This window comes from Armigeres subalbatus, chromosome 2, assembly GCF_024139115.2.
Source record: "Armigeres subalbatus isolate Guangzhou_Male chromosome 2, GZ_Asu_2, whole genome shotgun sequence".
NCBI lineage: Eukaryota > Metazoa > Arthropoda > Insecta > Diptera > Culicidae > Armigeres > Armigeres subalbatus.
Window position 1 is genome coordinate 66169322 of NC_085140.1, and position 26394 is coordinate 66195715.

The following is a 26394-nucleotide window of genomic DNA, read 5'->3' on the forward strand; positions in this document are numbered from 1 at the left end:
ATGAAAGGGGTATTATATGTTGCTAACGTAATTGTCGAAATAATGTTGCCTAAAAATATTATTGCTTCTAGTACTTGAAATCAATTTCTTAATAGCAGATTTATTTTTTAATGATGTTTACTCTATTTTACTCAAAAGATAGTAACTAAATTATTCACCTTAATTGAAACCTTATGAAGCGAACAGTTAAATACGCACCTGCAGATAAAACATCTTCTCCCGGGCAACGGCCACAAATGGCAATATCACAATCGCTTTTCGTTTCCGCTCGACTACGGTCTTAGCCACCAGGAATTCACTGACCAGCGTTTTCCCTCCGGAAGTAGGAGCGCTGTAGATTAGATGAGCGCACTCGAGGATCACCTTTGCGTTGGCGAGGCAATCCGCTTGCCACTGGAACAGCTCGGTTATGCCTTTGCGCTCGTAAGCTTTTGTAATGGCGGCAGGCAGACCCCAGTTGGACACCAGGCGCAGGTTTTTCGAACTGTTGAGAGACATTGACCCGTCAGAGGATGGTTCAGATCGCATGTTCACAACATTTGGCTTTGACGGAATTTGGGAAGGGAATGTGTGGTTCTGCGTCATAGAAAGTGTCCTGCTCAGATTCGCTTGCCTGGCGTTTTCCAAAACTTCGACAATCGAAGTTTTGGATTTCTCGATTGCTTCTGATAGGAATTTGTCCATTTCTTGTTGTTCCACCCCTAAACTTTCTACCGAAGGTATTCGAGTGAAAGTCACATTTTCGATAGACAGAGGGATTTCTATAACTTCAGATAAATTTGCTAGTTCCGGATCGTCTGGGTCAACACGAAGCGACTCTTGAAGCTCAGAAAATTCTCTCAACTCTTTATCCTCGACAGGTTCTTGAAAGTAGCCAGTCACATGCGGCTCTGCCGCTCTAGGTTCTTCTGGTACCTCTAATGTAAAGGCGCTTTGCTCGAACATGTTGTCGTAATTCTTCGAAGCGCGACGGGAACTCACTAAACTTTGGCTGCGCGGAAGCAAATCCATTGAAAAATCGGTGCTCCCAAACATATTCTCGAATTCATCGCTATTTCGCGCAACTTTGGCATCCGTTGGTTTTTCCTTTTCATTCTGATGATTGGACAGGGCCTTGAAAATTACAAAACTTATTAAATACCTATACCAACTTTTATTAATTTGATAAAAGGGAAAACAAACAGAATAACAGAGGACTGTTTCTTCAAAGCATTCTTAATAAAAACTTACAGGCATTTCAAAACTTATCTCCGAATCCAACAGTTTCGAAATGTTGATCTCCGTTTTCTGCGCGCCCGCTGCCAACGCTTCCACTCCGGACAACCCATCGAAATGAACGTCGCTTTTCAGCAGTTCCGAATCGATTAAATCCAACTGCTCACGACTTTCACTGCGAGCTTTAGCTTTCTGCGGACACGACACGCCTACCTCCGTTGCGTCTAGCCCTTTCGACACGATCGAATCGGACTTATTCCGGCGAAATGCTTTGCGCGATCGCGACGACCGTGACTGCGTTCCGATGGTTTTCAACCGCTCGCGGACACTTTTCTGCCGGGAAACGTTCCCACCGCCGAACCTGGTCACATTATTGGTTGGCGATTCTTCTATCACTTCCAGCGGCTGCTCGTCGCTACTTTGGCGTTTCACAGCCTGGCTAGACCGGGTCACCCGCCGATTGGTACCCCCGGAAGTCGGTGGAGTAGAATGGATGTCTGGTTTTTTGCTCTGGATTGCTTGCTTCTCTATTCTATCCAGAGTGTTCTCCCCGAGAAATAAGGATTGTGAAAATTCTGACATGATAGTAAAATTAAACGATCCTTTCTAAACAATGAAACTGTAACTGATTCATCGAAACAGAATAAAATAAAAATAACCGAATATGAACCGTTACTTTTTTACTGTTTGCTCTTTAAAAATTTGCGCCGCGCTGCTCGGGTCTCGATCGGCAGCTCGGCGGTTGCGTGTTGTTTTTTTGCAAACTGTTTTGCCCTTCAGAATTTTTCAGTCTCGTATAGTTTTCAACTGAGACGTTTTTCAGAGTAAGGAGACTCGCCGAAAAAAATCTCACCAACACGAACGCGCCTTTCTTGGTCTCGTTTTATTGTATCAGTCAATCCTTCGGTTTATTTATTTATTTATTACCAAACTAAAGCCGGAGTGGACTATGCAGTACACAATAGTATTCTCCATTCAGCTTGGTCCATGGCTGCACCTCGCCAACCACGCAGTCTGCGGAGGTTCCGTAAATCGTCCTCCACCTGATCGACCCACCTTGCCCGCTGTGCACCTCGCCTTCTTGTTCCGGTCGTATCGTTGTCGAGAATCATTTCCACCGGATTACTGTTCAACATTCTGGCTACGTGCCCGGCCCACTGCATCTTCCGATTTTTGCGGTGTGAACGATGGATGGTTCTCCCAACAGCTGATGCAACTCGTGGTTCATTCGCCTCCTAAACATACCGTACGCCATCTGCACATAACCATAGATAGTACGCAGCCCTTTTTTCCGAAATCTCCCAATGATCGTTGGTCCTCCACGAGCATCGTCCAGGTCTCGTGTCGGTAGAGAACTACCGGTCTAATAAGCGTTTTGAAGATAGTCAGTTTGGTACGGCGGCGTACAATTTCCTGCCATGATACGTCTCCGAATTTCTCTACTGGTATCGTTTTCGGAGGTCACCAGTGAGCCTAAGTACATACACGTATTCTTCAACCACCTCGATACAAACTCGTGGTGGGTGGCTTACGTTGTCCTCTCTCAAGCCTCTTGCTATCATATACTTCGTCTTCAACGTGTTGATTACTAGTCCAATCCGTATAGCTTCGCTTTTCAGCCTGATGTAGGCTTCCTGCATCCTTTCAAAGTTACGTGCCATAATATCAATGTCGTCTGCGAAACCAAATAACTGGACGGACTTCGTGAAAATCGTACCAGTCGTGTCAATCCCTGCCCTTCGTATTACTCCCTCCAAAGCGATGATGAGTAGCAGACACGAAAGACCACCACCTTGCCGTAACCCTCTGCGCGTTTTGAAGGTGCTCCTGAAACAATACCTGACGTACAGCGAACACCTAATCTGTGGTGTAGCGTTCACTCATAAATCCCGCCTGGTACTGCCCTACGAACTCTCTTGCAATTGGTGTTAGTCGGCAGCATAAAATTTGGGAGAATACCTTCCCAAGTAACACGGTTTGTTGTATGAGTGTAAAAAATACATCTTTCGAACATATAGGGTAAGACACCCAGAAATCGCCCTCCCCCCAGTTTTCGCCCACCCATTTTAAAATCTTCATTTCTCGTAAACTAGTAGTTGAAAACAGTTACAGTTAAGGTTTTTCCATACAAGCATCAATCAATCATGAAAAACCCTGAACTTTAACTGTTTCCAACAACTAGTTTTCGAGAAATGAAGGTTTTAAAATAGGTGGGCGAAAACTGGGGGGAAGGCGATTTCTGGGTGTCTTACCCTAGTTTGTTACGTTTTGGTATGAAAAACTGCTTTGATTACTTTCACACGACCCAAACAGCGCACAAATTATCGATATTTTCAACATCTTTTAATCGCAACCTTGTTTTTGATTGCACATTCACAAGACTAAACTTAAGTACTAATGATGTTTTCAATAAACGACTTTCAACATGGTTCTGTGAAATTGAATACCAAAACAAAAATGCTGACCAACATGTTCAAAGAAATAAATTTTATACAAAAAAACGAATTTAAAAAAAGCATGCATGAAATGATGAACACCATTTTAATAATATTAATAAACATATACAAATTGAATAAATAAGTCAAATTTGTTTCGAAGTCTCGGTCGAACATTTTATGCGGCTTATGTTTCATTGGCTAACTTTTCATTTTACTTCTCCTAAATTCATGCGCCATCGATTGAAGAAAAATAGAACTATGCCAAAGCAGAATTATGAAATTGATATTGTCTATCCGGAATAAAGTTAGAACGCTTTTTATACCGAAGTGGGATTTTTCTCCAGATACAGAAAACTTTCCCAACTTCGGAAGTAGTGCGCTGGATTCGACTAAAGATGCGCTAAACAACGCATTAATTAGTTTGACAGATAAATCTTCGGAAGAAAGTTCGGTTCGGAAGTCCCGACTTCCGAATTCTAAGTTGGTGCTACGCCGACAATATGTAAACAAATTCTCGAATCTGCAAAAGGAAAACATAATGGCGATTTCTCGATAAACAACAGGGTCGATGAAAAACGTTCATTACATTGATGTTGAAATTACGTTAAAAATGCATATTTTGCCTGGGTGCTGCGGATAGAGCCGCTTTTCTGCGCTCAAGCGAGCTGAGGGATATTTTGAAATCACTCCCATAAACAAAATTATTTTGCAGTTACTTGGCTGTCAAACATTTCTCGCTCTTCGAATTTCTCTTTCCACGCTGCATGAGGGCGCTCAAATGCGCTAGAGTCTACATGACTTTACGATTGTTTACATACATTCATGCTCCAATCAGCTGCTGAATCTCGTGATATTTCGGATCGAGTGCTTTTTAGTTGCATTCCCACTAATTTTCCACTCGAAATATGATGTGAGAATATTTGTTACAAAGAATACAAAACTCAAACAAAGTTTATTTTTATTTTTTCTCAAAATAATAACAATACTTCTCAATATTAGATCAGAAACGAACATACCACAATCTTCAATGTTTGGCTCCGGCACAATAGATAATTTTGGCTTCAGTTTGACAACCAAATCGATTCTATCCGCACCACCCAGATTTTAGCTAGACTGCTATCATTGGGTTATATTGTCAGATTTTCTGGATATGATACACTGCGCGGCGTTTGTAGTGTTCCCAAATGGGTACTTGCACAAAGCTTCACGCGGCGAATGACTGTCGAAAGGTACGGCCGCACCAAACGATACACCGCAATGCTATTCACCCATAAGAATCAAGTAAACGGGGTGCAGAAAGCGCGGCGGTACCTTTCATGAAGGGTTCGCCGCGTGCAATTTTGAGAAAATCAGGCAATATATTCTGACGAAACAAATATCAAAAAATGAAGATGTTATGACTTTGTTCATAAAATCTTCCTGTAGACATGTTTTATGTTGTGAGAATGAAAAACAAAACATCTCAAAAAACCAAACAAATGTCAAAAATCGAAATGTTATCAGCAAGTTGTGAGAATGTAATATAAAACTTCTTCTCTAATCAAATCGCTGTATGTTTTGCAAAAACCTTTTCACAGCTTTCCTTGCACATAACATGTTTTGTATTTCATTTTCCCAACCTTTATTCAACATTATCATTAGATCTTGGTTAACAATTATCTTTTCGGTGTTACTTGGGTTGTAGGCGGCATTTAGCAATGTGATTGGGCTGTGGCTGCTACAATCCAGCTTATTGCCCTTTTGTAGATGGGACACCTTCCATCCACATCTGCGGCAGAACCTTATCCTCCCAAACCTTGATAATTACCCAGTGCTGCGCTCTAGCCAGTGCCTCACCACCGTGTTTCAAGAGGTCCTCTGGTAGTTGGTCAACTCCAGGGGCTTTGTTGTTTTTCAGCCGGCCGATCTCCTCCTGGATTTCCTGGAGATTCGGAGCCGGAAGTCGTATGTCCTGCGCGTGTGCTCCTAATTTCATTACCATACCACCACCGTTGACTGCCACATCGCCATTCAGGTGCTGTGGCCACCTTTGGATCACCTCAGGCTCGTTTGTAAGAAGGTTCCCGTTTAAGTCCTTATACATATTGGGCTGTGGCACGTGGCCCTTACGTGAACGGTTCAACTTCTCATAGAACTTTCTTGCGTTATTAGCGCGGTACAGTTGCTCCGTCTCTTCAAGGTCTCGATCATCCTGCTGGCGCTTTTTCCTCTGAAAAATCGAGTTTTGACTGTTCCGCGCCCGTTTCTATCGTGCCTCGTTCGCCCTCGTGCGGTGTTGCAGCAATCTCCCCCATGCTGCATTCCTCTCCTCAACAAACTGCTTAGATTCGCCGTCATACCAGTCGTTTCTCTGATCCGGAGGCACCGTGCCTAGTGCAGTGGCTGCGGTGCTTCAAATGGCGGATCGAAAATCTCTCCAGCCATCTTCAAGAGACGATGCGCCTAGTCTACGCGTAGTCTACCGTCTTGTAGCCGCCCAATGTTTAGCCGCGGTGGACGACCCTGACGCGTGTTGTACACCGTCGAGAGTTTTGAGCGCTGACATACTGCAGCGAGGTAGTGGTCGGATTCAATATTCGCACTGCGGTAAGTGCGTACGTTCGTGATGTCAGATAAGAATTTACCGTCGATTAAAACGTGGTCAGTTTGGTTTTCCGTTTCTTTATTAGGTGATTGGTTGTTGCCGTTCGATAGGGTATGCAGACTATCCGGTCCGATGACCGGTCTATAGATTTCCTTCCTTTCTACCTGAGCGTTCATGATGACGCGATGACGATTTTGACATCCCGTTGTGGGCATCCATCGTTTGTCTGCTCCAGCTATGCATAGAACGCTTCTCGTCTCGTCGTCGGGTCTCCCTTCGTGTGGGCAGTGCACGTTGATGATTTCCATGGGAAAACTGTCAAAACGTACGCAAACGTATCTATTCTGCTTAGCTGTCGATCGTCCGTCGGTAAAGCGATCAGTAAAAAGCAATATCCGAAATTGGGTTTTCCAATTTTGAAAAACATGTTGTTTTTTTATTCATTCGATAGAATACATTTTTCCTCGCCTTTTTCTGAGATATTGTGGATTTACTCGATATCAAGATTTTCCCGATTACTTTTACGGCTACTCACAGTAAGCGCAAAAATCGAGGGGAACGGCAATGTTAGTGTCCTATAAAACTTAATTTTAATGATTACAAATATTTAGTCAAATGAAATCAATTCTTCAATATTACAGTCACAGAACTTTATAAAATAATGTACACAGCAAAAAAAGTTGTTGAATATTACATCGAAACAGATGCAACCAACTGAATGCATCGGTTGTTGAATATTACATCATAGGATGTACTTGAGAACATTCTGCGTAATAAATATGAGCGATGTAATTTCATTGGCGACGTACTTAAATAGACAACGTAATCGAAGCAATGTAAAATAAAGTGACGTATTACAGTAGGATGTAATGATATGAATTAATGGGTTTTCTTTCTTGATTTTTTTTTTCAAAATAGTGTTTTCTAATTTTGCTTAAATTAAATTATATGATTTATTCTTTCATCACTCAACACCTTTTGTTTTTTTTATTTCATTGAAAGTGGTTACCTGAGAGATTTCATGTAATGACCATCCCAGAGTTTACGTTTGTGTCGTAGTGTGTGGCTCTTCCGTTGTAGCTTCCCAGTAATCGAAAGCTGCTGTACCGCTGAACCGCGTAGTGACAGTGCTGGAGTGCGATACTCCTTCGTTAATGATTCCCTGTCCTCCAATGGTGCTACCGCTGAACTGCTTAATTACCGGCGCTGTCAGATTCCACATAATCAAGTCAAAAGAAACATGTATGATCCTATATATTAGTGCTCGCGAATCTGTTTTTGCAGCCGGCACTGAGGAGTTCCCGTAAAAGGTTCACAGATAGCGATGCATAGACCTTAAAACAGAAAAAAAAAGAAAGTATCAGTTTCAACTGTAATTAATAGATAAAACAAAAAAAGGAACGTGTATTTTATATCCTGCACATATAATTGGGATGACTAATTTGAAATTCTATCTTATTATCAGCGAAATTTTTCACCCATTTTAAAAGAAATATTAATTCTATAGCAGTCTGAAAGGCATCTTTCTTGGATTCCCATTTAAATGCATCAGAGTTTCTAAACGGAATTCTGAAATTTTGAACTGAATCCTACAAATTTGAAGGTAATCCTTCTGCGACTTCGAAGTGAATCCTTCAGGGATTCGGAAGAATATTTTTCTGAGATTTCGAAGGGAATCGAATAAAATCCTTTTTGGGTTCCTCGCTTTTTGGGTACCGAACGGAATCCTTTGGAAATTACAAAAATAATCCTTCAAGGGTTTTGAACGGAATTCGCAAAGGATTTCAGAATCACTAAAGGATTCCGTTCGTAATTCTCAAAGGATTCCATTCATAATTTTTATAGGATAGGTTCGTAATTACCAAAGTACTGGGCTTGGAATCCGCAATGAATTTTTGCTTGAGTTCCTCCTCCTTTGCGGATTCCGAGCGAAATCCTTTGTGCATTCCGAGCAGAATCCTTTGAGGATTCCAAACAAAATCCTTTGTGGGTTCCAAGTGTGATCATTTGTGAATTTCAACCGAAATTCTCAATCGTAGATTTCGAGCGGAATTTTTAAGAGATCCCAAGCGGAATCCATTGAGGTTTCTGAGCAAAAAGTTTAGGGATTGGAATCGGATTCCACTCGTGTACCTCAAACTAGTCCGTTCAGAATCCCCAAAAGATTTCTCTCAGAATGCACAAAGTATTCTGCCCTCTAAAGTTTCCGTTTGAAATCCACAAAGGATTATAATGAGATTTTTTTCTAAAACCTTGATGAAGAATTTGGAACCCTTGAACTATTTTGTGTAGAATTCTAATAGCACCTAATAGTATTCCGTTTGAAATCGAATATGTTGAGAAAATCATTTGAAGATCTCACATCTTAGTAAGAACTTACGTTAGGTCCTATCCTTGGTACATCCTCTTGGAGTTCCAAGACATCAATGTAACGGCAGTCCGATCTTCTTAAAAAATGGTTGCAAAATTAGTCCTGTAAACCGGCTCATCGATTCCAGTATATTGCTTGGTGGTACAAGTCATGACTGCTTTGGTGGCCCTTCCAGATTTTTCTATAGTCGCTAAGTTGCCGTGCACGTTGGTAATGATCATATCTGAATAGAAATTAGAGATGTAAAGTAAACTGCTCTATAAATAATATATAAACACTTACCTAACTAGATAATTACAGACTTTTTCTCCAACATTAAGAGTTGCTACCCAGTGAAAGTGGTTCTTGGTGATCTGACGAGCATGACAAGCTAGCTGAGTGTTGGCGACGTGCAGTTATGGACCGAACGAAATGAAAATCACTCCAGCATTCCAGAGGCCACTCCGGTATTAACATGAAAAAATGAATAAAAATAAAAACTACAACTATTTATAATCAAGATAAATCGTCTGAGTAAAGAAAAATGACCAATAGTAGACCCTACTACTAGCGAAATTCTGGACTAGCTACTAGCTACCATGAGAAGAGGAAATTATTAAATTCGCGTGATATCTAATAACAAGTTCTGCATCATCTCTGATACATACATCACATCTTGACATACATAAATCACTCAAATACACGACATCATTCGTTGACAACTTTTGAAAATTTGACCGAAGTCACCCAATAGTAGCTCTTTTGGAGGATTATAATATTTTCTTAAGAAAATTATTTTGAGCTTTTTAGTGGAATGTCTTCACTTGTCATAAGACGAATTTGTACCATCCCATTTAATTCCACCACTTGATTGTACCTTGACAGATACGTATTTCGGCCTCAACAGTAAGGTCGTCTTCAGTGTCGACTAGTCGAGTCAAGTACGAGACACTGAAGACGACCTTACTGTTGAGGTCGGAATACGTATCTGTCAAGGTACAATCAATTGGTGGAATTAAATGGGATGGTACAAACTCGTCTTATAACAAGTGGATTATAATAGTTAATTGCTTTTCTATAGTCGACTCTTCATTTGCTGGGTGATGCATACCGTTGGTACTTTGCGTATACGCTTATTTTTTTTCACCGAGGCCGGCAAAATCAATTGCCGAGAATCCAACAGCTGATATCTCGGTAATAATCTCGGTGAAAGCTCAAACTACCGATTGGTCGTAAAATGTTCGTCTCAACCCAGCTGTCAAAATTTACCGAACCGTTCGGTAGTGCATTGCCGAGTTGATCGGTAAAGTGGTTTGCCGAAATTCAGTGAAAATTTATTTTTGTTTATTTTCAAATAAGTCAAAACAAATGTTTAAAGCGTCAATCAATGTGAAAGTAGAATATATTTTGGATCGTATTTTTGTTATTGTATTCATGATATTGCCAAATAAAACTTAAGAAATGGTAACGAATAGTACGAATACAAATTTCTCTGCCAACATTTTCGATCTAAGAGCATCTAATTGCTCCTCGATTCCATAGAATCAGAACAGAATCAGTTGGGCAGCACATCCTATTCGCGTTTTTAATATCTGCACCTCGTCGCTTACAAACTTTTTTTTGTGCATAGTTAGAAATTTATAGACGGCGACGGAAGCGGCAAGATCTGAACGGCTTATCACTGAGTCCTGTTCTAATATTTCCGTAACGTTGACGACGGGAAGCGGGGGTGCTGCTCAAACGGTCCTTTTCCCGTTTCAGATTTTTCCATCGATAGAATCATGTTTCATTCGGCCCCTTCGCGCGGGCATAAAAATTCCATCGATCTTGCGGTGTCTGCAGCATACATCTGAAGCTGAAATTAATACGGAAATAAGTATAATTACTTTCTATGTTGAAAATTGATTAATAATTAGATTAAATGCTTACCAAAAAGATGAAAAAATTAAATTCCTTTTATTTATTTTTTGCTTTGTAACGTTTTTTTTACAACACTGACAGAGTACGCAAGAGGTTACACGTACACTCAAAATAATCCAAACGTCATTATTACGTGAAAACATAGGTGGCTTTTTTCCATCACCTTTTCCACGTAAGTGCTACGTGAAACGTAAGTAAACAAAAAATGAACTCATGAACACTCACTTCACCTGAGTGTCACATGACAGCTACGTGATTTTTTGGTGACTTACACGATATGATGCGGTAGCTTTTCAATGATACTTCAGTGAAATGTAATAATATTTTGATTAAAATTCAAGTTATTTTTCGTTGACTATTATTAGTCCTAATATTTCTTCGAGTGAAATAAAAAAACAAAAACTTCTCGAGCTTTGTAGATATTTTAACTAGGTATATTTATTGAAAATAGTTCCCAATTTTTTTTAACTCGATTCATAATGTCGTTGCCAACAGAGTTTGCAAAATAACTTTTGATCTCGCTTTTGATAGTGGATGTGTAAACAAAGATTAATTGCATTTTTGGCATGGGTTTCTGGGCAGCCATCTGAGTTGATTCCACGATTCAATTAATTCCCTGTAAATATAAGCAAACATTTATATACGATTTGATTCAAGCACAATTTAGAAAATAATCTCTCACTAGCGTAGTTTTTTTGCTTCGTTAGCTCCGGTTGTCATACACTTGAAACCGAGCTTGAAACACAAAAATTAGTTACCATTTTTGCTTATCCCTAATTTACCTTTATTTCTATATCTGCGATATTTCAGTAGAGTTGGTGTTTCACAAACAAATAATAATGTTACTGTGTTTAACTTTACAATTAAAAAGCAACAAATCTATTTTGGCGCGGCGCCTGATCAGTATACATTTTCAGAATGAATGCAAGTATTAGCTGTCAAAATGAACATCAGTCGTGTACGTGATTTTCACGTAACAGTGATGAAGCTGTAACCATAAAAGCGACAAGATGTTCGTGTAACGTCTATATTATGTCCGATAATGGCTACCTTTGTCAGATAAAACTGTAAGTAAGTTCATTTTCTGCGATCTACGTGATTTTCCACGTAGCATGGACGTGTGGATTATTTTGAGTGTATGACAGATGGATTTACCGAAACTCAGGAAAAATACGAATTACCGATCAACATTGCAAATTTGACTACCGAGTTTCAGTAATTTGTAAAAACGTCATACTTATTTACGAGATATCAGTTAAAATAAGCTTTTACGGTCATGTTCGTCAATTTATTTCACCGAGAAAAAATATGTCGTTTAAGTGTGATATCAGAATGAATAAAACAGACTCGGCGGGCCACTACTCGGGATGTGGGTGATCCCGAGTTACTCGATGATATCACTTGTCATAAGACGAGTTTGTATACTTATATTTTTATATTTATACAGACTAATGCCGAAGTGACCTGTGCGGGATATAAGAGTCTTCTCTATTCGGCTCGGTCCACGGCTACACGTCGCCAACCACACAGTCTACAGAGGGTCCGCAAGTCATCTTCCACCTGATTGATCCATCTTTTGCTTGCTGCGCACATCGTCTTCTTGTGCCCGTCGGATCGTTGTCGAGAACTATTTTCACCGGGTTACTGTCCGACATTCTGGCTACGTGCCCGGCCCACCGAAGTCGTCCGATTTTCGCGATGTGAATAATGGAGCAGCATCTCATGCAACTCGTGGTTCATTCGCCTTCTCCACGTACCGTCCGCCATCTGCACCCCACCATGGATGGTAGGCAGCATTTTCCTTTCGAAAACTCCAAGTGCGCGTTGGTCCTCCAAAGTACGTCCAAAGTTGGTCCAAAGTACGTACGATTTCCACCCACTATGCGTCTCCGAATTTCACTGCACAAGTGAGCCCAAGCACACAAATTCTTCTACCACCTCGATTTCGTTACCGCCGATGCAAACTCGCGGTGGGTGGCTCACTTTGCCTTCTCTTGATGTGAAGAATGGATTCGACAGCGCAAGCTGGGATACCATCGCGCTCTCGTTACACCGCCTTAGCCAGTCGGTGGGCCTGTACCAGATTTTGGAAAGCTATTTCCAGAACCGTGTACTATTATACAAGACCGATGCCGGTCAGAAAAGTGTTCCTATTACCGCATGAGTTCCGCAAGGTTCAATACTGGGCCCGGTATTATGGAACCTTGTGTATGACGGGGTTCTGAAGCTAAAGATCTCTCCTGGTGTTAAGATCGTTGGCTTCGCCGATGACGTAACCTTGTAGGTCTACGGGGAGTAAATTCCCGAGGTAGAACTGACTGCAGCACACGCGATCAGCACGGTAGCGGATTGGATGAGCGCCAGAGGCCTGGAGCTCGCTCAACATAAGACGGACGTGGTTATCGTCAACAACCGCAAGTCGATTCAACATGTGGTGATTCATGTGGATGAACCCGAGCAGCACAAGTCAGACAAAAATGGTTGCAGCAACTTGATTGTGACTAAATCCGGTCATATATGAGTTGCAGTAACCTATGTGGAATATGTGTGCTGCTAGGGAAGTAGCGACCGCGCCGAGCAGAAGTCGACAAGCACGACTAACTTGTGATTGCTTAGTTAGAGCAAAAACAGGCTGAGTGCAGGGAAGTGAATGGGAGGTTTGCACATGTCGAGGTAAGAGTGTCGCAGCGGGTGACTATCGCAGTCCCCACCTCGAGACATGGCAGAAGAGTGAACACATATGGACTGCACATGCCAAGGTAGGAGGGCCGTAGCGTAGAACTGTTGGTACCTATAGCTATCGAGGCATGGCAGAGGAGAGTAGAGTGAGCATCCAAGTCAGCCTAACATGGTATGTTAAGGGTGGAAAACCATGGGCGAGAACAACTTTCCCGGGAAACCTACGAGGCTGTTGGGCTACGAAATGATGAATTGGCATCCGGGAAGGAGCGCCTAACATAGCTCTGGTCCTCCCAAGTTCCAATACTCACGCTTCCATGGGTCTTCCGCTGATAATTGACCGCCAGCTAAGGGTTGCGTACTTAGCTGGTAGTGTAACCTGGGCACTGTTGTCCTCCTGTTGGGTAAGTCCTGTGGGGTCTACCTAGGATGTGGTGTTGTTGGACAGTGGGCTCTGTTGAATATCTATAAAAACCTGCACGGGTTCGAGACCCTACTATAATCCAATGTGATATTTTAAGGGTGATACCAAGATCTGTATGGGCGGCTTCAATGTGAAGATCGGATCCGACAACTCGAACCATGAGCACATTATGGGACGCCATGGTCTCGGAGAAATGAGCGAAAACGGAGAGCTGTTCGCAGAATTATGTGGTAATAACAACACGGTGATCAGGAGATCGCTCTTCCCTCATCGACCGGTTCACAAGGTCACGTGCATCTCCCGTGACGGCTTTACAGAAAATCAAATTGACCACATGTGCATCAGAAACGGAGCCTTTTTGCTATACGCAGTGTCAATGTCTGATCATCCTCATTGGCAAAATACGCCTGCGAATTACGCGGATTCGTCGGCAGGTGGAAGGAGTTGGACGACGGTTCAACACACGCACTGGAGACGCAGATATTTCGGAAAGTGGCAGTGTGGAAGACCAATGAACCGCTATCAAGAATGCCTTTATCGCCATCAGCGAAAATAATTTGGGCAAAATGCGCACCTACAGAAAACAATGGATCCTCGTTGAGACCTGGCAGAAGATAGAGGAGCGAAGAGAAGCCAAAGCCGTGATAGAGCGATAAAAACCAGAGGAGCCAAAGTCTTAGCCCGTCAACGATACTTGTCTGTGGAGAAGGAAATGAAACGCTCATGTCGACGGGACAAGCGAGCGTTGGCCTCTCTGGCCGACGAAGAAGAGAGAGCCGCAGCAACCAGGGACATTCTCCTCTTCTACGATATCTCACGACGCTTAAGCGGGGCGAAGTTGAATGCAACGATGCCTGTGAAAGGCGCGAGTGGTCAATTATTGACCGACCCAACTGATCAGCTGAAACACTGGTTCGAGCACTTCGAACAACTTTTTTTAGTGCCAGCCAGGCCACCACCACCTCGGCATGATCTGCCTAGGACCGATTCAAACAGTCATCCAAAGCATGAAATCGAATAAAGCCCTAGGGGTCGATCGCATATCAGCCGAGATGCTCAAAGCTGACCCCATGGCATCCGTCCACTATTGCATCGTTTAGGTATTTCCTAATATCTGGGACACCGCAACTTTCTCGGTCGACTGGATGCAAGGTAACTTAGTGAAGGTGCCCAAAAAGGTTGACCTGACTGTATGCGATAACTGGCGAGGCATTATGTTACTGTGTACCGTTCTCAAAGTTCTATGCAAAGACATCCTAACCCGGATTTAGGAGAAGATTGATGCGACTCCCCGGCGGCAGCAGGCCGGATTGTGAGCCGGAAGATCCTGTGTAGACCATATTGTCACGTACCGTATTATACTGAAGCAGATCAAGGAATTTCAAGAGTCCCTTGGTATTCATAGACTACGAATAAGTTTTCGACCGTCTCAATCACGAAAATATGTGGGGCGCCCTGAGACGGAAGGGGGTTCCTGAGAAAATCATCAGCCTCATCTTCACAGGCACAGTACGAGGCATTCTCGTGTAGAGTGCTGCACAATGAGGTCTTGTCCGGGATGTAGGCTGCTTACTTGATGGGCTACAGCTCTTCGATGAACCTACGCCGAATGGAGTATCCTTCTCCACTGGACTAGATCCTGGGCCAATCGCTTCCAGTCGCCCTGAACATTGAGCGCCCTCAGGTCCTCTTCAAAGCCATCGTGTACGCGGCCTTCCACGAAGCCAGCGGCCTCTTCCGGGTTCTCTACTAAATATTATCTTCGCTTGACGTTCTTCCGGCATACGAACAACGTGACCAGCCCACCGTAGTCTGCCGTGTTGTATAAGCTTAATAATATCCAGCCCTTTATACACTTGGTACTATTCGTGATTCATGCGACGCCGCCTGATACCGTTCTCCTGTTTACCGCCGAGTATTGTCCGCAGCACCTTACGCTCAAACACTCCGAGAGCTCTCCGATCAGCCTCCTTTAACGTCCATGAGATTAACTATAAGATTTTCTTGAAGTAAATTCTTCATCATTGGTCGTCTGGAAAGAGATTGATAAAAGAATTGGGCCGCTTTCACTCGCCGGCCCGCAAAACATTAGTAAGTAATTAATCTTACTACAAAGACAAAAATACAGTTCTTTTAATTCTGCCTTATTAATGGTTATCATACATGCATATCTGCTATTTAACTTAACTAAAAAAAATCGAAATGACATCCAGTATAGTAAAGAAAGACGTAAGTCCTACGTCAACATATCCTTAATACTTAATAAAACGATAACTGTATATAGTTTCTATTATTGTCCATATATACCTACTTTTCAATCTAGGATTCCAAATGGGATAAATTAATTCAGTTCCTAACTAAAAGCTTATCCTCAACGCTTTGGCTGTCAATAGTCTCCACAATATGAACCCTGAAGGTTATAACTTGTTCAATCCTACATCTGTTTATATTTTTTTACTCAATCCTAACTGCCCCGAAACCGCTTTCAACACACAACTGCCCCGAGCACAGCCACTACATCTGTGCTGTACAGTTCAGATCGATTTGGTTGCAGCAACTCCAACGTCACTGGATTTGATAGCATATGAGTCACAGTGACTGATATGTGACATGTGTGCTACTCAGGATACGCTAGCGAAACATGGTGTGTATCAGTAGAGAACACTCAACTGCAGCAGATGTTCATCAACAGATGCCTGCGGCCTGCGGTACATAATTCGGGCCGGGTGGCCTAACAGCGTGATCTCAAACAACGAGATCCATCGTCGTTGTTACCAAAGGCCGGAAGCAACAGAAATTCGGGATCGGAAGTGAGGCTGGATCGGCCACACCTTACGTAGAAGCAAAAATGAAATCGGTAAACAAGCATTAGGCTGTAACCCAGCGTGACCCAGCAGAGACTCAGAGGCTCGTGACGGCGAAGGAATAAAGAAATAAAAGAAGTCGACCGAATTCTAACCTGGCAACAGGTTAATGCGATACCTGGACATTAGGTGTACAGGATCCATAAGTAAGTTAGTAAGTTAAAGGGACTGATCAAAGCAACGACATATGGTGTGTACGATACAATTCGTTCGAATCCCGCCGAGATCTACGACAGAGTGAAGAACTTTCGTGTCTGTTGTTTAATTTTGTGGTAAAAGGTGTCATGCGGAGAGCCGGGTCTAACAGCCGGGATACGATTTCCAACAGATCCAATGAATTTATTTGTTTCGCAGATGATATGGACCAAAATCAGATCATGAGTAAAAATCGACTAAAATCATGCCAACTTGATGCTCTACTGCGGCCTAATCGATGATGCTTTCTAGATCGTTGAAATTTGTCGTTCGTTGATTCAAAATTTAAAGATCTTCATCGCTCACCAATGGAAGACAACTGAGCGAGACAAATCATTTGGTAACCTAACAATGAGTGTTGTTACGATACGCTGTTAGAAAAATCTTTTCAGACATTAGGAAAATTTAGTCCGCTTTGAGAATGGAACTCTGATACACTGCACGGGAGGTTTTCATACTTTCTCTTCTCCATCCCAGCAACTTGAAAGCAGAGTGGATGAAGCAGAACACATGATGTATTTTGCTGTTTTAGTTTTATTCTATAGAGCAAGCATAACGCAAATGCTCAAGTCGAAGCTCACTCACCGGCGTAGGATGCTATGATTGAATTAGATCTATGCTCATCCGCTTCACTCACGCTTTCAATGCCTGATATGGACATTGTCGGCCGAACATTTGTAAAGGTGGTAGAATTGTATACCCGACTGAAACGTGAAGTAACAAAAGTTGGACTGGTGGTGAATAAATCGTAAACTAAGTACATGCTAGTGAGTGCGACACCTGGGACACCTTCCACCTGGGAAGCAGTTTTACGATAGACGTGGATACTTTTGGAGTGGCCGATGAATATTCGGCTACCTCATCTGTGGAAGTGGAAGTCGGGCCTACTACGGGCTCCATAAGAAACTGTAATAAAAAATTCACTTGCACCAAATGTGTTAGGCACAAAACTCTCATAAGACCGGTAGAACTCTGCGATCATAAAACTTGGACCATGCTTGAGGACTTGCAGGCACTCGGAAGTATTTGAGAGAAGGGTGGTTATGACCATCTTTCACAGTGTCGAATATTATATATTAACTACTTAAATATCAAATATCTTTGGCAGTGTGCAAGAAGACGGTATGCGGCGGCGAAGGATGAACCTCAAGCTCGTCCAACTCTACGGCGAACCCAGTATCAAGAAGGTAGCTCAAGTTGGAAGGGTATGATGGGCAGGGCATTTTGCAAGAGTGCCGGATAGCAACCCTGCAAAAAGGGTGTTCGCTTCTGACCCGACAGGTACAAGAAGCCGTGGAGCGCAGAGAGCTAGATGGGCGGACCCAGTGCAATTCGATTTGCAGGGCGTGGGGCGCAATCGAGGATGGAGAGATGCGCCCTCGCACCCTGTATTGTGACGCAAAATCGTTGATTCAGTATTATATGTTTAGATGTATGTTAATATTGCTAATGAATAAATGATCTGATTGCTGGGTGTTCTTCCCACTTATGGACCACCTAAAGTATTCCTATAGAACGGTTACTTTCATGTTTCGTATCTCCAGTTAGCCTTGCAAGCAAATGTGTAGGATTGCCAATTCTGCTGGCGAGTCCATTTTTGGAATAGACTAGGATGTTTTCGGGTTAGAAACATTCTCGGCTCCCTCAGCATAATGTATCCATAGTACTTGCCACACAAGATATATACTTCATGCATTGGCGGACATTGATTTCTTTTAAATTCTTTATTAATGTGTTTTGTAATGATATGTACATTAAATTTCAATTAATATCTGTGAGAATGCTAACAAAACATTAAGTTGAAAAGCACGTTGTGATCTGCCCATGCACAAAATGCATGTCTATGCGAGCCTTAATTTTAGTTTTTCAGTTTTTTTTTGTTCTGGTTTTTTTTAGTTCTGGTGATAACCAAAGAACCTATGCTTGTTGACATGATAGAGGAATTTGTAGTTTCGAACTTGGGTAAGGCGGCTGACACCCGCGTTGAATAAATGTGTACCATGCGTGCCCCCACAAAGATCGTGATCAAAACGGATGTTAAGCATTGTTATTGCTAATCAAAATATAATTATATTATCATAGATATTCTCATAAAACTCAACCCTAACTACCCCAAAAATGTTATTGCCATACTGCCGCCCCGAGCACAACGCCGCATGCCACCCATAAGCGATATCTATTCCACCGCCTTAACAGCCTCTAGAAGTATTAACCGATAGATTTAAGATCTACAATGAAATTATTGGCATGTCCAGCCTTTATATTAATTATTTTTCAAACAATGGCAGCGAGATGGACATCACAATAAACGACATGGAACATCTTAGACTATGCTCAACACGGCAGTGCAACACTGCACCGAATTGGGGACTTCCTATACTGCCGTCATACGCATATTTGTCCCATGTTTGCTGGGATTTCCTATGTACATGGGACAATTATGCGTAGAACGGCAGTATACACTACACAGTTTACTATAGAGTTTACACCCTCTCTCATTAAAATATAACGAGTGGTAATCACTTACGATACTAAAAAAAATCGTGAATAAAATTGAAGCAGGCATTGTTATTGCTTATCATTTTAGCACCCCCAGGAGAAACTTAGGCAGTACCCATTGCACTTTTCTTTCCCGTCCGATTCCGACAAAACATAGTTCGTGATATTTCAACGGAATCTTATTGGGAACTCTGAAAAGCCACACAATCAGTGATTGATTGATGCTTGTATGGAAAACCCTTAACTGTAACTGTTTTCAACAACTAGTTTACGAGAAATGAAGATTTTAAAATGGGTGGGCGAAAACTGGGGGGAGGGCGATTTCTGGGTGTCTTACCCTATATTGCTATGGTGTACACATTATATTACAATCGTGTATATACAGGAGTATATGCATTATATGATGCAATTGATCGAAAGATTAGATAAACATTCCCCTATCTAGATATGTACTGTTTAACAAGTGATATGTTGTAGAATGAATAGGTTATTAAAAACTCACCAGAGCAATCTATTCAACGTAATGCTACGTCCCGGCGACTGCGCTATGTGTGCGATCACCCAAGCCAGCCTTCGAAAGTCTACCACCAGCTTCGATAGCGGTGCTCGGAGCAGGACCTTTGCCTAAAGCTACCTTCGCAAGGTCTTCGCCAGCTGCTCGCCGAAACTCATCTCGAAAGACGGTCCTCTTTGGTCAAACACACAATACTGCAGCGCCGAGTTTCGTCCTGGCGTCACAACGATCACATCCGGCAGCATCCAGATGATGCCCGCAAACTTCCCAAGCTTCAAGCTGGCGAACATCTACGCCTAAATAGCTAACTATCTCGTGAGAATGAACATCAACGCACCAGCACCGAACAAATGGTTTCCGTTTTAGTAATCAAACTCGCGATTTAAACAAATCGGACCGCATGAAAACCGTAAAAATCACCGAGCAAAAGCGCTGGCGCTTGCTGCTTCTTTTAACAAACATGGCGACATGGCGATCAAAAAGTAACGATGTTGTTGACGTCAAGTCAAGTCCGCAGTGTTGCGAGAAAATTATATTATCAATTGATACAATATTGTATCCATATTTGTGTAATTTTACATAACTTTTTTGGATCCTATGGGTTGCATCATATTCTGTGTAATATTCGATGTGTTGCTAATCTAATATTACACAAATGTGACGTGAGGGAAATTTTTCGATCTGCTTTTGTGTAATTTCCAAGCAATGTGAAATTACATCAAAATGAATGTTTATATGCATTACGATTTTGGCATCGCATAGAAATTTTAGTGCATCGCATAAATTACATCGAGGCACATTACATTATTTTTTGCTGTGTAGGTATTTTTCGCGGTTTTTTTGAGCAAGTATTAAACATTTTATATCTCTCGATCAGGTAATGAATATCATTTACATCTAACTACCCCTCACCTACTGGGACACTTGCTCATTCTTTTGACCGCCAAAAATGCAAATGCCAAAAAGCACGTGGTTGCCGATAAACAAATATTCGCTCTTTCACTCAGATTGCTGGTTGGAATTGTTTTGACGTTTACTTTGTCTCGCTCAAACCAACAGCGAATACCCTAGCGACTACTTTAACGAACACTTGGTGGAACGGCTACTCTAACCGACCGTGTCCACTTAGCAAGTAAACGTACAATACAACATATTTTTTTCATACTCATAGACCTTAAATTTTATGTTTAAAATCCATTTAAAAAGATTTTGAAAATTTTTCTGCTTTTCTAACTAAATTAATGATTTCGTGTGTGTTACTTCTACGTGAAGTTAAACGATTTACAATGATATGGAAATGCTAATATCATCTTCCAAACTTGGACGTACATGTTCATGATAGCATTAGAGGCGAAAGTATAGAATTGATAGTTCCGTTAGGATACGGCAGGCATGAAGAATGTTTTTTATAGAAGTCGATTTGAAAGCGAGCGGAGGGCAATATTTGTGATGGCACATATCGCACGACCTTCCTTCTGCCAAGCTCCCGTATGAAGGGGGAGGGAAGAATATCAGTGTGGAAGCTGATATATCTCCACTGGCAAAAGGAAGGTGGTTTGACTTGCTCATATGCCATCGCGTGCGGAAGGATTTGTTATCGACGAGTACTGTCTCCAAATTTCTAATATGACATCAGCACAAGCATCCCCGCATAATTACAAACTGTTCATGGAAATTTTCCCGTGCGGTCGACAACAGTATCCTTTACTGTTGACAACTGTAAATGAACAATCTCATATAAAGTTTTAACAGTTTGTGGTACGGTTATTTGACAAATAACAATATGTTGAATGGGTTGTTAAGTTATGTCACCATAAAAAATCGTCTGTTTTCGTGTGCAAAATTTTCGCTCAACAGTATGATAAAATGTTGACATATAATGCAGGAAATAAAGAACATTTTTGAGACAACATGTTATATGTTGACAATTAGTGATGATGTCGAGCAGTTATGGTTGAATCGATCGAAAAGTATTTGATAACCGCAACGTAAACTGTGAAGCTATATCTTACATCGTAATAATGATTCTGACCATATAACATGTTGTTTTTTATTATGCGGGTCAGCATTTAGTGCAATAAAAATCCTATTCGACTAAATGCTGATGTCATATTGGAAATTCGTTCATTTCGGCGAGTTTCGAATCGGCACCAAAGTGGTCCCTCTTCTTTGCCGCGTTTCCGAAGGGCCAGCAAAGGCATTTAATTTTGACACTTTCTTCGCGGAACGACGAAAACACAACAAAGAAAACATTTCGCAACTCGCTTCGTGCGTGTTCGTATGTTCCGTTCGTTCAGTCTCGTCCGTTCGTTCGTCGTGTTTAGTCGCAAAAAGTGTTTACGGTGGAAAATTGATCCCGTTTTATTTTTCATTTCTTTTGTTGGGAGTTATTTTTCGGTATTTTTGAATAACTTTTGTTGGAGCATTGCTTGTGAATATTGTGTGTAAAGTTCTGAATTATATACATTGAAAAGTGCGATAGAAGTTGTGTTTCAATCCTTTTCCTTGGGCTCTCGAGTGCATTTTCATTGAGACGTCGCGACTGAAGAGGCGTGAGAAAAACAAAAATAATCGCTTCAGGCCATAAAAGGTAAAAAATCGGAAAATCAGCAGGTGAAAATCCCTGAATCTGGGATATGGAAGATTCTTTTTTCATTGTGAAGGTCAATTGAATTAACTGTAGTAAGGTTGCCTTTTTTTCTGCGGTGTCGTGCGAGAAGAAAGAAAAATTTAATTTATTGGTGAAACCAGATTGCTGCGGTTTGTTTGAGTGTGTTGGTGGCAGCGTATCGATGCGATAGAAGATGCACCGGATTCCAATAAGAAATAACTGGCATTAAGGTGCGAATGACTTTCCGGGTGCATCGGAATTCCATGCAACAATATTCGAGACAGATTGCAGTTGGTGAAGTGACGTACTTTTTGACTGTGGATCATTGCTGAAATCGAAAAGTGAAGAAAAAGGAATCCTTAACCTTGAGTAGTGTAAACTAAAATGCTTCAAACATAGGGGAACTGTTCCGTTTTCCATCTCACTGAACATATATTCATCTCATCGCGAAACAAAGAAATACGGCGCCAGTTTCGTCGCTTCTTTTTGCTAACATGCGTGCTCACTGCTGAAAAAAATCACAAAAATAATAAACAAACCAAATACCTTTTCATTGCTTTGTTTTTCGTGGGACCAATATCGGAGCTATGAGATGAAGTCCAGGAGCAGTAACCCTATTAGAAAAATATATAAAATTAGATTAACAACATCAGTACATACATATTATTAACTCGACGTGTTAAGGCTTTTACAAGGATATCAAAATAAGAATTCGTTACTTTTACGGAATACAATTTCTAGAGGGGGGATTTCAGGATATTGCATTATTGCTTTTTATATGCTGTTTTGCTTTTATATTCTTTTTCATGTGCGGGATTTCAAGAATATAACACAAGCCTAAATTATGATTACTATTCTACTTTTTATCATTTTTCATACAAATACTGCAGTAATTACTTAAGGAACCTGCACACCCCTTGGGGAGCAAAGGACCGACTTGAAAGATCTCCATCGCTTTAACCTGTTGCCAGGTTAGATTTGTGTCGATTTCTTTTATTTCTTTATTGAGGCTGCGCCGCCAATAGCCTCCGGATCTGCTTCTGCTGCTGGGTTCCAGTCTAATGCTTGTTTACAGATTTCGTTTCCGCCCGTACGTAAGGTGTAACCGACCCAGCCCCACTTTCGATTCCGAATTTCTGTTGCTATTAGCCTCTGGTGACAACGACGACGGAGCTCGTTGTTTGAGATCCAGTGATAGAAATAAAATAAAACTTCTGCAATTTAGATGTGCTACTATTAGTGCTATTGTATGATTTGATTACGCATTTGCAATTCAACTGATAAAGTTTATTTTTAAATGCGTTATTCATTGAAATAATTCAGGGGAAAACCTCTAAGAAATACTTAAATGAACTGCTTTATTTGGGTAGATGTCTATCAGATACAGGCCAGTTTATTGAGATCGACGGCCTGGCACCAGTTGTCCATGTTTTGGACCATTCTTTCTGTTTCATCACTTGATATAACAATTACCAATACATATTTGAAATGCTATTATAAAATGTTCGAAAATAGCTAACAGGGTCACGATTGCTGGTAGTCGTATAATTATGTTAGTGGCCATGCTTTGTAAATGTCAAAGAATTTTTGAATTCTTTAACGCGATAATGGAGATCAAGCAACCGAAGGACGTTGAGTCACTTTTAGCTTTTTCAGGTACACTGACTGAAAAGTACAATGATAAGCACTGGCGGAGTTAAACTGGAGTTCGATGAGGCAAAATGAAATTTAATTATATTCACCAAAATTGTTCTGAGAAAAAAAGTGATTTTCTGAAATCCAGGAGTTTCTTAGGAATTTATATTCGAAATTTCTTTAGGCATTCCTTTACAGAATCTTTTAGATTTTCCTCTGGAAATTTTTTCGAAAATTCATTCTGACATTTCTCCAGGGATTGCTTCAAAAAATTCTCTGGAAAGGTCTTTGTAAATACTTTCATAAAATCCTTACCGAAATTCCGGAAATTTTGTTGAAATATTTTTTACGGAAATTTATTAATGAATGAAATAAGAAATCCTAAAGGAATTTTCGTAAGTGTTTCTAATGAAATTATTGGAAAAAATTCCAGATAAATTTCCGAAGAAATTCTTGAAAGTAGTATTTACAAAGGAATTGACCTTTCCCGTCAAAAAAAATTATCCGCTCAATCGGTTCTATATTTGGTTTAAAATAAACTTTCCCAAAGAACCCATATTTTTTACGCTTTTCAGTATTTTTAAAATTTAAAACAAAAAATCGAAAAAGTGCTGTTTTTCAAGGTTGAGCTAACGTTTGCCTAATTTTGAACAAACATCGGGTGAAATTTTCAGGTTCACACGTGCAGCACTTTTTCGGTTTTGTTTTCGATTTTTAAAATAGTTGGAGGATTTAAGAAATTTGGGTTCTTTGGGAAATTTGACCTTAAATATGTCACAGAATCGAGTAAGACAATAAAATAGGATACAATTTTTGTCGGGAAAGGTCAATTCCTAAACAATTTTTCTACAGAAATTTCCAAAAGAAGTTCCTAAATGAACTCGTAAGAATGCTCAAAGAAGTTTGTGAAGAAATTAAAAAAAAAATCGACAGGGATATCCAAAAAATGAACTTTTTGAAGGAATTTTGAAAAAAAAATCCAGAGGGAATTCCCGAAGTAGGGGAAATTGCCAAATGTTGAACGGCTAAAATTCTTGCCTATTGTTGAACGCCCATAAGAAATGCACGTGCGTTCAACAATAGGCGAATAAATTAGCCGTTCAACATTTGGCGAATTACCCTAGTTATTCAATAAAAAAATAGGCAAAAGAATTTCCGAATGGAATTAAAAATTAAAACCTAAGAATTTTCGACATTATAATTTTTGCAAGATTTTGTTTTGATATTCCTCCATTAATTCTTTCAGAATTTTCTCCAATGATTTATCAAGAAAATCGTCCGGAAATTGCTTCGGAGATAAATCAGGAAAATTCCTCAAGATATACCTTCGAAAGGGCTGCAAAATGGTGGGTTGATATCAAGGAAGGAGCGCCCAACAGAGCTCTGGTCTCCACAAGTCCCTATCTCACGCTTCCACGGGTCGTCCGATGACAAAAGACCGCCAGCTAAGGGTTGTGTACTTAGCTGGTAGTGCAGCCTGGGCACTGTTGTCCTGTTGTTGACATCAGCTAGAGTGAGAAGGTACGCCTCGAGCGTCTGTTCACCAGGAGGTGCGGCTCAAACAGCGTCTGCCTGGTACCCAGTGGCTGATTAACGAAATGCTGTATCGCGTCAGCTATACCTAAGGTGGCAGCCCCATCATCGCGGTGTAGGTAACGCGACCCCGGAACTGCATTCAAGTATAACATCTTTCACAGCGGCAGTGAAAAAGCATAGCATGGAGTTGATTTCGTAGTGATGGGCAAGCAGATGAAGCGAGTGATGCGGTGGAAACCCATTAGCGAACGATTCTGTGTGTTGAGGATACGGGGCAAATTCTTCAATTACAGCCTAATCAACGTTTACGCACCGACAAACGATAAATCCGACGACGTGAAGGATACGTTTTATGAATGTCTTGATAAAGCCTGTGGAGAGTGCCCAAAGCATGACGTGAAAATTGTTATCGGAGACGCTAACGCTCAGGTCGGTAGAGAGGACTTTTTCCGTCCCATAATCGGTAGGGAGAGCCTTCACTCCGCTACCAATGACAACGGCCTACGGCTAGTAAATTTTGCTGTTGCCAGAGGGATGGTCATCAGTAGCACCTACTTTGCACGAAAGAACATCCGAAAGCACACCTGGAGACACCGAAATGGTGAAACTTGCAACCAGATAGACCATGTTCTGGTGGATGGGCGCCATTTCTCGGATGTTATCGATGTGCGGACATTCAGAGGTCCGAACATTGACTCTGATCACTATCTCGTTGTCAGTAAAATTCGATCACGGTTGTCAACTGTATCGAACGAAAGATCACAGCGAACGATGCGTTACAATATCCAGCGATTGTCGGCGGAAGGAATATCGGCTGAGTACCGCCAGAAGCTCGACGAACGGATAAGTGCAATCAACGTTAGCGACAACATCAACGATCTATGGGAGTCGATCCATGGAGCGGTGAGCACAACAGCACGAGAAGTAGTA

General features: G+C 41.3%; 2 protein-coding genes and 1 long non-coding RNA gene across 4 annotated transcripts in view; 1 reads left to right on the plus strand and 2 right to left on the minus strand.

Annotated features, from left to right (window-relative positions):
- LOC134208784 (DNA polymerase theta) overlaps positions 1–1971 on the minus strand; it is a 51984-nt gene extending 50013 nt beyond the window's left edge. Inside the window, exons 1-2 of the mRNA XM_062684729.1 lie at positions 1231–1971; positions 199–1113 (exon numbers count right to left, since the gene is read on the minus strand). Of these exons, the coding sequence (XP_062540713.1) occupies positions 199–1113; positions 1231–1797 (1482 nt within the window). The 5' untranslated portion in view covers positions 1798–1971. The remainder of the gene's footprint in view (positions 1–198; positions 1114–1230) is intronic.
- A 5205-nt stretch (positions 1972–7176) lies between these two features.
- Positions 7177–20133, minus strand: LOC134214477 (uncharacterized). 2 transcript variants are annotated; one of them, XR_009979805.1, is made up of 4 exons: positions 19671–20133; positions 8891–9049; positions 8618–8831; positions 7177–7571 (listed from the first exon to the last, which is right to left on the minus strand). It is a non-coding gene; the product is annotated as an uncharacterized LOC134214477 (long non-coding RNA). The 2 variants fall into 2 exon arrangements; XR_009979804.1 differs by having other exon boundaries at positions 8891–9087.
- A 1840-nt stretch (positions 20134–21973) lies between these two features.
- LOC134208785 (vinculin) overlaps positions 21974–26394 on the plus strand; it is a 69315-nt gene continuing 64894 nt past the window's right edge. Inside the window, exon 1 of the mRNA XM_062684730.1 lies at positions 21974–22272. The gene's annotated coding sequence lies outside the window, so the exon portion shown is untranslated. The remainder of the gene's footprint in view (positions 22273–26394) is intronic.